The sequence below is a fragment of the Thunnus thynnus genome, chromosome 22 (assembly GCF_963924715.1).
Source record: "Thunnus thynnus chromosome 22, fThuThy2.1, whole genome shotgun sequence".
In the NCBI taxonomy this organism is placed as follows: domain Eukaryota; kingdom Metazoa; phylum Chordata; class Actinopteri; order Scombriformes; family Scombridae; genus Thunnus; species Thunnus thynnus.
The window spans coordinates 25,680,023-25,695,832 of NC_089538.1; the positions used below are offsets into that span (position 1 = coordinate 25,680,023).

Below are 15,810 nucleotides of genomic sequence, written 5' to 3' on the forward strand. Positions count from 1 at the left end.
GATGTTGAGATCAGGGCAGAAAAAGTAGCATCAGCATAGAGACATCATATAGATGAGTGCTTAAACAAAAGGTTTGGCTTATTACTTTACTGAAATAACTAACTTCAGTCATTGTCTTCCAAAGTTACAGTCTGTTTAGAACAAATTCTATTTTTTTCCTGGAATGTAGTTCCTTGCTGAGCTACGGTGGGGGGATACATTCTAGTAGTAGTGGGTAGATTTGTTGTTGGAACCAGATTTTTACTCAGATGTTATAGAGTGAACCACATACTGTGTATTTATGTCCACTGACCTCCTCGTCAACTGTTGTCAGCTCAACTGGTGATATTTCTCACAGCCGTTCTGCTACTGAGCAGCAAACAGTGTATCTTTCCCGACACACCAGTTAAACACAGACGTGAACCATATTCCTGCAGAGGCAGGAGCAAGTGGAGGTCGTCCTGTGGACAAAACAGCTGGAGATCGACCCTAAAAGACTCAAAGAGTCAGAGTGGGTTGTTACTGAAATATTAGCAGAAATACTACAGAAAAAAGAAAAAAATCATTAATTCAAAATTTTCTCTGAGGGCGTCTTGAGTAGTTAAAGCCAGATAACGTCAACGGATTTACTTGCACTACCAGAATTCATCCCTCTGCCATAGATCAGTGAGGAAATTCAGTCCGTTGAAACAAAAAAAGGGAATTTCATACCAAACAGACTGTAACGTTGGAATACAGCAACTCAACTCAGACTGCTGTAGCCTGAAACATTAACTTTAGCTGAACTTTTGTCCCTCATTTCTTACAGTGAAGTCTCGTTCAGAAAGAATATCTTCAGGGTCAACATGGAGAATAGGAATAGTTACAGCGACCAAAACTCTTTTCCTCCTACATGATGGCACATCAGTATTGTGTAAAGACAGACTTGAAAAAACCTGAACATTACCTTTAACAGGGAAGACTTCTCAAGGACAAGATCCCTCACTGGCTTCCCACCACCATGAACACAGTCAAAGATGTTTTTGGAGCACATGACCGAGCCAGAGGGACTTCTAACAGGAACCAAACATCTGGGCCGCATCCTAAATCCCTTCCTATTCACTATATTATTTCTGTATCTGAACTCTATAAAAGAAGAGTCCAAGACATGTACTCTACTTTCTACTAATGATCCCATGTGCCCATTTTGTAGATGTAAAAATAACCGTTTTGAGCAACAAGTCCTCCAAATGAATTGACCACATAGTGTTGAACTATCCAGTTAGAGATGGTTCATTGTAGGTTGAAAGTTGGAAATGAGTATTTAAGCTCCAGCAGAGTTTAATTTAGTTAGAGAATCTGGTTTGAATCAATCTTAAACTGTCCTATAAAGTTTATAATTTAGTTGTTTTAAAACTGTGCAGATAAAACCACAGCAACAACTTCCTCTTGTTGATTTCAGTAAAGTGTATTCTGATGCTGATGAGGTTTCTCACTACAGTGTGGTCTGATTTGAATGTGTGTTTATCTGTTTTGTACCTTGTTGACAAAGTGTTTTAATAGCAGCGAGCAGCTCTGTGGTCGTCCAGTTTCCTGTTTCAGAGAAAGACTTTCCAGTTACTCACAGTCATTTGTCTTTCAAAGAAGTGATGTGAGGAAGCTGCCATTTCAAAAGTCGCAAATAAGTCTTATTATAATGCTGCATGAAAAAAGACTTTATTCTCCTTAAAAATAGTATTAATATTTTGATTTATATTACATGTGCAACGGTACTACTCACAGTAAATACAGTATACTAACAGTATTGGTTAATATGTATGTATTTTATCTTCCAGAGAGTGATCCAGCAGCGGTTTACTCAGCAGTGAGAAGAACAGAGATGAGAGGTACAGCTGATCTTCTGTCTTAACACACATTCATGAGATTGATGTCAATCTTCTCATTTCACTCTTCAAAAGAAAGAAAGTGAAAAGCATGTTAGAAATATAAGATCAGAACAAACCAGTTCTAGTTTGACTAGTGAAATTTTACCTGTTGAGATCTCTGTCATTATACAGCAGACATCCAGCAGGGGGACATGATGGTGTTTAAGTTTTAGTTCCTCGTCATGCACATTATCTTTATGAGGCACATCAGTGAATAGAGTTTGATTTATTACAGCTGAAGTAGTTGGTTCTGACAGAAACATCACTGTCACAAAGCTGCATTTTCCTCAATGTAAAAAAATGTGACATTGTGGGGACATCAGGGTTTATGGGGACCGCAGGTGTTCTCTGCATCCTGCAGACTAACAAATGAAATGAGGATCATCTAAAGGATCTTTGAATTATTTTATTGTCATCAAACATTCAAACATCTCTGCTGCTGCTAAATATCAGCTCAGACAGAAATGATTTCCTGAGTTACTCCTTCTTCTAAAACTAGGACCAAAGATGTATTAGTTTTTGTCCAGTGAGGAGAGGTTTCCTGCTCTGAGAAGCTTCATGAATTCAGGCCCAGAGTTCACATCTCATCACAGACCTGCAGTGAAACTTTGTCTTTACATGAACTGTCACTAAGATCTTCCCCTGACCTCAACCAACTGTAGTTACCACCAGTAGATGTTGTACAAGAGTTGTTTTTTCTACAACTGTGTCTCATATTGTTTTATCTGTGTGTGTTCAGCATGTCCACCAGAGCCAGAGGTTGTCTACTCTTCACTGAGGAAGACCTCCACACCTTCACACCAGTCCAACCACTGATGTCCAGCTGGCCTGTTACTGGTCTCCAGAGCCCCTCGGGCAATAGTACATTCGTTTTTTAAACATATTTTATATATTTCATGTTGTTCTCTCTAAATTAGACTCAATAAACAATGAAATGTAAAAACTAAAACTAAAATTATTAGATGTACATTATATTATTACATTTGTGGAAAAATATTTAATTATATTTCTAATATAATAATAATATATTAACTTGCTGTGTTTCACAGAAAAACATCTTCAATAAGATGTAGAATAAACTTTGGTCTTGTTTGTTGTTGTCTTCGTGTGGTTCTGTGGGTTTCACAAAGCTGTCAGATGGAAAATTTGACTTGTTCCGGTTTGGTTTTGGGTACCTGATCCACACACACCTCAGACTATCTGTGTGTTTGTAGCTCTGTAGCACCGATATCAAACGTACAAAAAATGCAACCGCAGTCCATAAACAGCAGGAACATCAATCATCAGCCGGAAACTCTGCACACACACAGCTGCAGCACAGAGTGTGTGAAGAGTTTAGATTCTTTACTCAGTGAAACATGAAGAAAATTCAGTCTGTAAAACGTCTCCTGGTTTAAACATCACACATCATGTAGTTCATCTCAAACACTTTGAAGAAAAAACAGAAAAAATGTTAAGTTGGTTTAATTGGTAATTATATTTGGGTTCATATGTTGTTGTTAATTTGCAAAAATCTTAAATTAGACTCGTGACAATTCTTTAACTGACAGAAAATACTCAGTTTTCAGTGTTGTTTTGTGTCAAACTACATATTCATATATTAGGTTGTTTCTTAAATCTCTGTAATGAGCACATTTCCTTTAAACTACCAAATTACATAAACTTTCAAAGAAATGTTATAAGAAGCAGTTACTTTTAGGAAAATTTTGAAAAAAAACTAATAATGTTATTTGTTGACATATTACAAGTAATCATTAGCAGATTATTGATTGATATTAGTAAATTCATGATCCATCTTCTCACCTGTACCTGAAACAACACCTGCCTGGTTTTGTTCTAAAAGCTCATCAATCACTCTTTAAAGTCTGCTGCCACCTACTGGTCATAATGGGTATTACATCACAGCTGCTGGTTTACAAATGACACCAGTTTAATGACATATGAACTAATTAATAATGAACTATTTTACATCAAATATTGAGTACATAATTGTGTGTTTATTCTTTAGATTGTATGCTTTTTGTTTATGGAGAAAAAACATTTACAATCACACTATATAACGGTCCAATGTCACATAAAACAGGAGAACATGATGATTTCAATTGATTATATTAAATGTGAAGAATACAACAATATTTTTGAACTGTGATTTTTGAATTATTTAATAAATATGGGTCAAACATGTGTGTCAGCTGCACAAAAGTGTTTTTAAAAAGTTGAAATATTTCCATTTTTGTATATTCTGGGTCACATGAGGAGAAATCATTAAATTTCAGGCCAAATGAAAAGTGCTCAGGATGTTTTTACTGCTCTCACATGTTCAGCTGGAAACACAGCTGGAAATTACATCTCCCTGCACATTACTTACTGCTTTATTTTCTTGAAACAGTTATTGAAAAGAAATCTATCTTTTGACAGTGTTAAATGTGTTCATTTAAATAAAATGTCAAATATCTCTTCAAATGATAGAAAAAATCAATACAAATCTGGTTTTAATGGGCTTAAATTAGGGTCATAAGTATTGTAGCTGTGTTTCATCATATCTGAATATGTGAAAACATTTTGATCAAATGTTTGAATATGTAAAAAAAAATATTTGAACAAATAGATTTAATTTTTGAATCTGTAAGGAGATCTGTAGTTGTGCATGACGTTTTTTGATGAAGAAGATTTGCACAAATAATTTCTAGTGTGTCAGCTATCTTACTTATTAATGTTCACTTTTCATTGATATTACTGCTGAATCAGTTATACAGTGGTGGTCAGCAGTACGGGCCACATATACACATATAGGCAGCTGCCTACAGGCCTTTTAAAGTCTGTTCTTTTATCAGCACTTAAAGAAATCAGGAAGTGAAGTCAGCAGATCAGAAAACAGACCTTTGGTTTGGTGTCATTTCTGGTGGTGATGCAGCTTTCTGAGTCAGTTTACAGGACGAGACTCAGATACAGAGAGAGAAGAACCAGGTGATAGAAAGATAACAGTTTACCAGCAAGAGCCAATAAAAGTAATTTATCAAACCACCTGTTCAACGAGAAACATGTAGAAAAGTGATGATTCTCCCATATACACTGTATATATACACATATACAGCTTTTGCTCAGCTTTTAATTGTCTCCTCAGAAACTCTCTTTTACAGAATGGCTGACACTTAACCACTTAACAATGTTATATATATATATATATATATATATATATATATATATATATATATATATATATGTATGTATGTATATATATATATATATATATATATATATATATATATATATATATATATATATATATATATATATATATATATATATGGTTCACAAAAGATGGATGTTCGGCATCAAGTTCCATCGTGCTGAATGTAGACGTTGGTCTGGAGGTTGGTCTGGTCCACTCTACAGTTGCTATTGTTGAATGACGCAGCCGTAGAAACAAAACAGCACCAAATTTACATAGTAGGTACAGACCAAGCGGCAACCTCCAGGGCTGAAAAATGAAGCCAATGCAGAAGTGCCAAAAACTGCAGTTCCTCAAATGGCCACTTGAGGCTCCAAAAGCGAGTCATTCCTCATAGACCCCCATGTTAAAATGCCCAACTTTACAGCAGAAATAAATTGATAAAATAAAGTAAATAAATTGATTGGCTGAGAGTTAGGCAGTGTCATGCACTGCCAAGATGGTGATGGCCAGAGCAGCTCACTTTGAACCAACGGGTGATGTCATGGTAATTACGTCCATATTTTCATACAGTCTATGGTACAGACTCAAGGCCGTGGATACGGGACACAGTCAGAAAAACGAATGAGTCGAGTGGAGACTCTTCACATGAGACAATCTTTGACTGGACTCAAGTAAAACTAGAAAGTGAAAGAATGGTTTTAAAGACTCCATGTTAACACATCTGCAGTTAGAGAAACAAAAGGAAACATCTCTGCTGTGTGTCTGAGATTCAAATAAACCATAAAAAGAGCATCAATAACTCAGAATACAGGAAGTCAAACTGGCTCTTAGTATGTGTTTCAGTTTTTCTCAATTGCTAAGACACATTTCTTGAAATTATGATCCATTTCCCAAAACTCTAAACATAAAAGCATAACTGCACACTCAAAAAAATTCAAACTTCCATGTCAAAATTAAACTTTCTATTCAAAACCATGTAATCTTACATCAAAATCAAACTTTGCCTTCAGACATAACACAAAAGCCATCAAATACACAAACACTACAAAATAGCAATTACACAGTGGTGAGATCAATTCAAAACACTACTGTAAAAACCTGTTACTGCAATGAATAATGGTGCTTGTGGTTTCCCCCAGAGCAACCTCTTTACATGATGAACACAATATAAAGACACATGTATGCATTTTCAAAATTTTTAGTGTAAGTAAATGTACAGTAAAAATATGCAACTGATGAATAATGTAAAATACAGTAAAATAATTAAAATGTGTTTACCATATAAACAATGAAAAAAACATGTTTGTATGTTTGTACATAAAGAAAGAAATCACATCTATTCTTCCTCAGAGGTTTGTGCTACAAAACAGGATTTGGGGTTAGCGAGGTAATTTCAGGTTTAACTCTGGGTTTTCAGTCCTACAATGGCGGTTCACTTCTTACCGGGGTTCATCACCATGGTAACTGATGCTGAATAGCTAACCTGCTCCGGAGCAGGTTAACTTCAGAGGATCAACACTCTGACCACTGACCAATCAGATCACTGGAAAAAAAGAGTCATCATTCCTACAGGATCCCGACATGGACAAAAGTCCTGAGTTTACAATAAAGTGACAAGTAAAAAAGAGTGATATATATTTCTATAGGTCAGTGGAAACATTTTATTTTTCCATGTTTCTATTTCAACTCTGGTTTTAAAACAGAGCTTCTAACAAACTGAGAGATCGTTTACGACACTAAACACATAATGATGATTTTAGCTGCATTTTAATAGTATAAAGTTGATTTTCTCCCCGGAGTGAAGCTGACAGTGTGGATGATTTTACACTCTGATTCCATCACTGCAGCTCAGAATAACATGAAACAAATGAGTGATGATAACTGGAAATAAAAAACAAATATTGTCTTTTATCAGAAAAATAATCCACACTGTTAATTGGCTCCGTGATTATAAAGCAACATTTGGGTCAGATAGACTCATCAGTCATTAACTACTTTTACACTCTTTGCTTCAGTAGCAGAAACAGTCTGACATTACTTTAAGTTTGTTATGTGACATATTCAGATGGTTTCTTCATCGTCCAACTAAATAGTAAAAATACTCCCTCTATCCTTAAGTCTTATATAACAATGCTTTCATGTATTTTAAGCCGTAGCCTACTTTTAATATGTGGAAATTATTTCTAGTGTTTCTACATCTTCTCATTCTGTCGTATGATTACAGGCTTGTTTACTTTTCACTTTGTTGAATATAACTCCTTCCGACCAGGTTGAAGCAAGTACAGCTCCTATTTTCTTGAGTCATTTTTTTGTACAATTTTATTACTCTTTATTTATTACATACGGCCATGGACTTTGTCGTGTTGTTGGCTAGCTACATGGTTACTTTGTCTTGTTGTCTATCTTTGCTGCTGTGACACTATGAATTTCCTCCAATAAAGTTTTATCTTATCTTATCTTGTCTTATCTTATCTTATATAAAAGAGGGTCATGCAATAGGCCTTTATGCTTTAAATCAGAATACCGGTCTGGGCCTCTGTCAGCAACTACAGATAACAAAATAGCAGAGCAGGAGAGAAATGTTGCGGTTTGAAGCAGGTAATTTTAACAAAGTTGTACCTCTCCCACTCTCTCAGTCTGAAACAGAAAGTGGTTCAGTCCTTCGCCTTTATCTCAAACTGACTCAATTTATCTCCTTATATAAATATCATCAGTATCATGGCATCTATTTCAGACATTGTGGGAGTTCTATAGGAGTCTACTGAACTACCCTGCACATTGAAACCCTGGGAATGAGAACAGGCTGCCAACACTCATATTTATGATCAGATTCAGCTCCAACATGAGCAGATGGATTTGAGAAGTTTATACTCAGGTAAAGAAGGAAAAAAAGAAGTGAAATCCTGATATAATAGTTTGTTTACGTAGCCTCGTTTTACTATAAAATTCCCTCTTCATGCTTTCTTTTTTATCTGTTGAGCTGTAGGGGAGGGATATTAACAAAAAGAGAGAATTTTTTTTACTAAAAGACTTTAAGTTTGGAAGATATCCATTTAATTTGACTAACTCAGATGGCTGAAGCCCAACATTAGCTTTGGAGCCAAGCACAGTACACTAACTGTCTTAGTCAATAATGTTAATATTCATATTCTACTTGACCTTTCAGCCGCCTTCAACACACAGCATCCTCCTCACCCACATGACCGAGTACCTCGGCCTCACTGGTTCCCTCCTCTCCTGGTTCTGCTCTCATCTTGCTGATTGGAAGCATTTTGTTAAAATCAGAGACTCTAAATCCAACCCTGCCCCTGTCAACCACAATGGATCCACAAAGACTTGAGGCAGAATAAATATGATTTCTTTCTTAATGTGCAACTTTTTTCAGTTTGATTTTAACACAGAAGTTTGAATTTTGTGAAGATGAGTGAGCAGTTAATGGTTTGTGTTTAGAGTTTAGGGAAATGGAGCATCATTTCAAGAAATGTGTCTTAGCAATTGAGAAAAACTTTTAAACACACTTCATTGAACCACACCACTACACTGGGTGACATGTCCCATCGTCCATGAAAATGGTAGTTACCGGAACTTGTTTGGAAGCGGCTTCGAAGAGTAAAAATAGTGATAAGATAATAACGCACCACTGCGCATGGAAACGCTGTTCTGTTCACAGCTCACTAGCTTTTTGTGCTACATACCACAACCTCTTGACTTTATACTGAGGTTCTTTGAAAAATTTATAATGTAGTAAAAAGTCAAAACGTCGTGATATGTAGCACAATAAGTTAATGAAGCTGTAAACAGTACAACGTTCCTGCACATGCTCAGTGGCGTCCTTCTTAGGCCATATTCTGCTGAAGGCTGCGGTGACCAATCACAGCCAGAAATCAGACTGATCAAAGCTGTAAACTCTGCCATGAGGGAGAACAAAGACATTACTAGGAGGAGCGGAGGAAATTTCTCTTCGTTTGATAACGTTAAAAGTAAAGTTAGGTTTTTCTGTCGCCTTCCTGACTCATTTAAAAAAAAAAGACAATAAGAGAGAGCAGCAGTGATCGAGTGAGCTAGAGAGTGAATGAATAGAGGGAGCACTGGTAGCGAGAAAGCCGGTGAATCAGATCAACAAAACTTTATTTTCTGATTGTTTCACAGCAGTTACATCCTCAACCCCGCGGCTGAACGCAGCATCGTCTGATTTGGTCTGAATACAGCCTTACACAGAACTACTCTCCAGAGACTGAAAACATGATGCTGTTATTAGTCTTTGGAGATGTTTCTAAACAAACTAACGTTACCAAACTCTTCATGATGGAGGAACATGTCACCCAGTGCAGCGGTGTGACTCACTGATGTGTTTTTAAAAGTTTCAACAACAACAACAGAGGAATAAGATATATCAGACTCTGATACACATGCACTACTTGTTAGTAGATCAGTTCATTATTGGTTTGGATCCAAACAAGGTTGTTGACAAGAATTAAAATATAGAAAATCACCAGAATGATCCTTTCAAATCAAATCTATTCTTATTATCATTAAAGTTGTAAAGTTGTGATGCAACACACTGACGGGACTCTTGTCATGTACACAGTCAACACGAATCGGCTTATGGTCATCATGATACTGAAACAGTCAGCAGGTAAACGGAACAGGTGACACGTCAAACAGGATGTTAACATGATAAATCAATAAAGTGATGACATTAAGTTTCTATGATCCACAGCGACCGATCAGTGAGAAACATACACAACACAGAATCCACACAGTTCTGCATCAACTAAATACTGTTACTGATACAGGAGGGATTGATCAATAACTAGAAAACAAATCAAAGATGGTTCCTCTGAGAAAAACACACACTGTGACCCAAATCCAGACTCATTCTGCACAGTAAATACCACACATCACAGTGTTCAGTTTTTGTCTCATAATAAATTTGAACTAACCTCAAACTGTTATTTTTGAGCTTCTTATGCATATTACAAATCATTACCTTTGTACTACCCATTATATGTATACATTTAACTGTATATTCCTTGTAAATATAATATAGCTTTTCTTTTATTTATTTCTTCCTTTAATGATACTTTTCTATACTTTGTTCTACTTGATTGACAATTTAAAGTTTTTTAATATTTTTTAATACATTATCTGTGTGTGTATGTAACGTGGCAATTCATCGTTCAATCCTGTATTATATAAAGACAATAAAGCTGAACCTTGAACCTCATTCAGAACAGTTTGTTAATATAAGCTGATAACCATCTGTAAAGGCCATATCTGTTTAGAGTTAAATCTGTTTCTGCTAATCATTGCATTGTGGGACAGCAGTGTTCACCCACAGCGCCTGTCTGCTCTTAGTTAACTGAATTTTGTCTCTTCTCCAATGTGAACACATAGTCATGTTAGAAAGCTCCTAAATGACAGTCGAGTGGAGACTCTTCCGAAGAGACAATCTTTGACTGGACTCAACTAAAACTAGAAAGTAACACAAAGTTTTTTTGAAAGATAAAAAGTTGAATTTTGCTGTCATTGATGTGTTTCTGCATCTTTAACTGTGATCATTATAAAAGAGTCCATGTTAAAGCAGCTGAAACAGGAAACATCTCTGCTGAGTGTCTGAGCTGTAAATAACCCAAAAACCATCAGAATACAAACAACTCAGTGTGTGTTGGAGGTTGGACATCGTCTCCACTTCTGTTTTACTGTTAACGGGTGGAACATCATTTTATGAACTCATCAAAGTGGAACATTTGTACTTTGAAATGATGACTCTCATGCTGCAGGGTTAAAATATAATTAGAGCAAATTCAAACGTCAAGCTCCACCCTGTAAATTTCCTGGTTATAGAAGTTACAGACTCACAGTGAAAGACTTAAACCATGTTCTCTTTCTATTTTACTTTCTATATGACGTTCAAAAGTCAACAAAAACCGCCTTGATATGACTTTATCACTAGATATAAAGACTGCAATGTCATGGAGATAATGAATACCTCTGTTATCTGGTACAAAGCTCAATTGTAATTGCAGGTAATATAAGGTTTGTGCCAACAGGATCAACGGCTCAGAGTGTTTCTGGTAAACAACTTTTAGATTTACCTCTGCAGAAAAGAAACTTACCACCTGAATCCTATCACATAAATATACATGTAAGAATAAAAAAAAATATTAAAATCTTATAAAATATTATCTTACTTTTCATGGAGTGCTTTTCTAAACAGTGTGGGGAAACACTGCAAAAAATGTGTAAAAAACAAAAACTTCACATGCAGAATTAACTAAATGTTTTCTGTCTTAACAGATACTGATGTGTTTAAAGCAAAGAGAAGATAGACTGTTGTAAGATATCATTATTTAGTGTTTATTTAAAAAGATATAGATATATACAGTATTTATAGTGAATTTGAATAGTGAAACATTGAAATTACATCAATAAATGTGAAGAGAGGAACAGTGATTATGTTTTAAGAACAAAGAAGATTTGAATCATTCTCATGTGGATATAAAATGTATTTCACTATTTTCCACTAATATTATTGTATAATAGAAACATTCACCACACTTTCATTGTGAGACAATCCTTCATTTTAGAAAAAAAAATCATAAACAGATGATCTGCATTTCATTCCAGGCTACTTTTGAGACAACTCATAAAATAACATTTCTATTTACACTGTGTTTTCATCTGGCTTTATTGCCAAAGTGTGGTTTCTCACTACACATATATAGTGTAAACACATGGTTTCCTGTACATTTTAGAACTGATTTTAATATTTCAGTGATTACTTTTAAAGTTCACTTTGTTTCCTCTTTTGAATCTGTAGTAGTAGTGTATTAAATTTCTGTATAGTAAAGAGAACAAACAGGAGACCTGTCATTCTGGTATTTATTTAAGGATTTAATGGGTTCAAGCTTACAGAGATCATTGGTCTCCACAGCCAAGAACAAAAGGTCCTCATAGTCATGTCAGTTTTATACACAGTGAGTATGTAAGGGTGCAGCTTGCATACATTCATTCAAATGACGTATGTGGTTAGAGTGAAGAAGAACTTAACCTTTCTGTATTTTGCATCAGAAGGTCAATCCACTATGTATTTCAACAATACATTAATAAACAAACAGAATACATTTTTCAGACATCACATCTCTCCACCACATGCTCACTTGTTTTCAGTTATTCATGCCTCACTCTCACTGGTTACTAATACTGTATCAACCCCTCTTTTATTTAATATTTTTCTGGTAATTTCTCTTTTTTTCTCTGTCCTGTATGTTTGCACAACTAGGCTGAAGAACAGTTTTTATGGTAAATGGTAATATGGACTGTACTTGTATAGTGCCTTTCTAGGGTTCTGACAATTCAAAGTGCTTTTACACTGTGAGTCACATTCACCCATTCACACACACATTCATACCCCATCAGTGGCTCAGGAGGTAGAGCGAGTACGACCCAATATAACAGATGTATCATATTTTAAACAGGACTACGAATCTGACCAATCACTGGAGGGTTAGGTTCAGGGCTCACAGGTAAGAGCTTAATGTCTTATGAATTGCTCTTCGTCTGTCTCATCACCTGGTACCAGTTTGTCATGGGAGACCCTACCAGGAGCAGAAAGCTCCAGACAACACAGCTCCCAGGACCCTCTGAGCACACAAACCCTCCACCACGATAAGGTGGCAATTCAAGGAGGGAGCTAAACACAAAGAAGGAGTCAAACCCTTACCTACGACCCTGAACCTGAACCCTGAAATAACATGACTCTGTATTCAGTTTGCTGAGGGGGTTTTTACACCTGAATGTCAGAGGTGTTACGAGTGATGCTTTTACTTTGATTGTTTTCATTCTCTTGCAGATGCTGAAGGGTATCTGGATCAGCATCAGACCAGCCTGACTTCTTCTCCAAATGTCCTTTACACTTCTTGAAGGTCACAAGACCAACAACAGCAGCAAGAACAACAAGGACAATCAGACCAGTAACTGGCAGAATTATTCCCAAATGTCCTCCCTCTGTGTTTCCAGCTGTTTGACATTCAGAGCAGAAACAGGTGTGAGGTATCAGTTGTCAGGAACAGTCAAGACTGTAAGTATTTAGACAGTTAGACATTTTTGTCCAAAGGGTTCCCACAGAGTTTTTTCATAATAATGATATATATATAAGATATATATAAGATATATATAATACATAAATAAAACTGAGACATTAATGTAGTATCTATTATTCTGTTTACAATTGAATGTGCTGAAGCCTGAAGAACAAAACATGTGTAACAGTCCAAATACCTCTGGTCTGGACTGTATATGATGACTGAACATTAGAACAGAATCCATTTTTTCATCTCTACAAACTCACCTTCAACATTCAGCTCGAAGATGTTGATGGGTTCCCCGTTAATAGCAGCTCTCTTCCACCGTTTTCTTTCAATCTCTTTATAGCGACACTCGTATGTTCCTTTGTCATTGCTGCTCACATTCTTCAGAATCAGAGACAGGTCACCGTCCTCCATCTTACCCTTCAGCTGCACCCGGTCCACAAAAGATGGATCTTGGTCTTGTGTCAGGGGGCGTTTGCCACGCTGAAAGTAGACGTAACTCTGGAGGTCGGTTCTGGTCCACTCTACAGCTCCTATGTTGATGTTGTTTGGAGCTTCACATGACAGAACGACAGTATCTCCAGGATGTACTGTTACCTGTTCTGGCAGTGGGCCTAAAGAACAACAAAAAACACAGAAGAGAAAAGTTAGCTTTAAAATTCCTCTCTTTCATTTTTCATCATTAATATTTCAAACAACTTAATGTTCAGGACTGGTAGAAAAATCTCATGTTTGGTTCAGATTAAAATGTGATCATTGAAAAAATGATCTGTTAAATAAATAGAATAAAAAAAATAAAAGTAAATGACATTGTGAGCATGTTGCTACAAGGGTACAGATGTAATATTATACAGTAATTTTCTGCCACAAAATCTTGTCTATCCTGAACAGGGTTTCAGAGGTTTGTAATCTCTTCCAGCTCACAGAGAGGATGGATCACGGGATCACAGAGATATTTAAATTAAATTGTGTCCACCTGCAGTTAATATACAGCAGGATACATTATAAATTAGCATTATAAATGCTTTACAGTTTAAATCAATGTAATACAATGACCCTGAAAGTCTAATATAATATACCACATCATCACTACAGCTCAGAAATGACAGAAACTGCAGGTTTGCTCTCTGTATGGACATTTTTACAGATATATGTTGTTGTTATGTGGATGATTTAATGACTCAGTCATATTTCCTGGAAACAACAGAACTGTGGTGATTTGCTGTTTAATGACTTATTTTAATTGTTCTTACCCTGTTACTTATTTCTGAGATGTTGCACACATTTAATATTTGGAACAAGTAAAGAAATATTGATTATGTACAAAATAAATGCTGCTAAATACATATAGAGTACAGAAGTTGTTGTTGTATCAGTCTCATATGTACGTCTCTTTGGATAAAAGCGTCTGCCAAATGAAAAATGTAAATGTAAATGTAAGAAGTGAAGGAAACTGACTCAGTTATTGATCACTTCTTATTCAGCACACACACACACACACACACACACACACACACATACACACACCTGTACACACTTCACACACACATCCATTCACATGAATAGCTTACCTGCAGAGGCAGAAAACAGCTGACAAAAGGACAGTAACAGGACAGCCTTCAGTAATGCAGCCATGGAAGAAGAATCTGCTATTTCCCCTTGTCTGAATCTTCAATCTTCTGTCCTCAGATCAAGTCCAGTTCAGTTGTACAGTCCAACTTCAAGTGCCTCAGTAGATTTCATAATCTGATTGAAACAGTTCCTGACCAGCTCAAAGTCACAGAGGAGAGAAAGAAAAATCAGCTAAAAATTACCAGAAAAACACAGTTTGTTAGAAAAATCCCAGATTTGAATTTCCCATCAATTTAGATTTGAATTGCCATACCAATTCAAATCTAAATTGATGTTCTCTCCTCTGATGGTGTGAGGGTGAGTGGAAAGTTACCAGAAAAAAGTCTCTTCAGTTTTATTATAGAGTGCAGCAGGGGTGGTGCTCAGTTATCATGCTGCACTCTGCACTGGGGTTCTTGTAAATGATTAGATTTCCTTTTACTGTTTGTCTCACGGATCACAACCAAAGTGACACTGTGTTTAATAATAGAATTTATTTCCATCGTGTTCCTGGTAAACACAAATAATGAAAACAATAAAGATCGAAACATTTTTGCAGCCCAATCTGAGACATTTGGCTCCTTGTTTCTTCCATGCAATGATGATATAAAACAAAATATACACTGAGTTTGATTTGAGGTGAATTACAGCCTCAGCCATTTAGAAAAACCAACATGATCATTGGCCTATAGAGGAAACAGACAAACCAATGATTGATCAGTGATCGATTTCTATTTATCAACAGTTATTATACTGATTCAATAGTCAGAACAGTGTGTTCTCTGGGACAAATACACACATCTGAATTCACAAGGAGGGGTCCAAGCACCTCTCTCCTCTCCAAAACCCCCAACCCCGCCTGGAGCTCAGTACCTGTGTACACTGAAGGTCTTTGGATTGTATTTGAGGCAGTTTCACTTATGACACACTAAATGTCAGTAAAAAAGTGTTTACCAGTCAGTAGGATGACAGAATGATCTTTTACACCTCCTAACTACTTAAACACAATAAACATTCTGCATCCGGTACAGAAACCTAGTACTGTACC

General features: G+C 36.1%; 2 protein-coding genes across 4 annotated transcripts in view; one reads left to right on the top strand and one right to left on the bottom strand.

Moving 5' to 3' along the window:
- The window catches only part of LOC137175208 (Fc receptor-like protein 5), a 69,641-nt gene that overhangs the window by 38,614 nt on the left and 15,217 nt on the right, over window positions 1–15,810 (top strand). Inside the window, exons 8-9 of one of the 3 annotated variants that reach the window (XR_010925581.1) lie at window positions 1,794–1,844; window positions 2,623–3,578. The gene's annotated coding sequence lies outside the window, so the exon portion shown is untranslated. Of the gene's footprint in view, window positions 1–1,793; window positions 1,845–2,622; window positions 3,579–15,810 lie in introns of those variants that run through there. The other 2 variants (XR_010925579.1, XR_010925580.1) reach the window with 2 other exon arrangements.
- Window positions 11,930–15,103, bottom strand: LOC137174736 (putative butyrophilin subfamily 2 member A3). The gene is made up of 3 exons (XM_067580198.1): window positions 14,723–15,103; window positions 13,412–13,765; window positions 11,930–13,080 (listed from the first exon to the last, which is right to left on the bottom strand). Exons 1-3 carry the CDS (start codon window positions 14,784–14,786, stop codon window positions 12,848–12,850), a joined length of 651 nt encoding a protein of 216 aa, XP_067436299.1. The 5' UTR covers window positions 14,787–15,103; the 3' UTR covers window positions 11,930–12,847.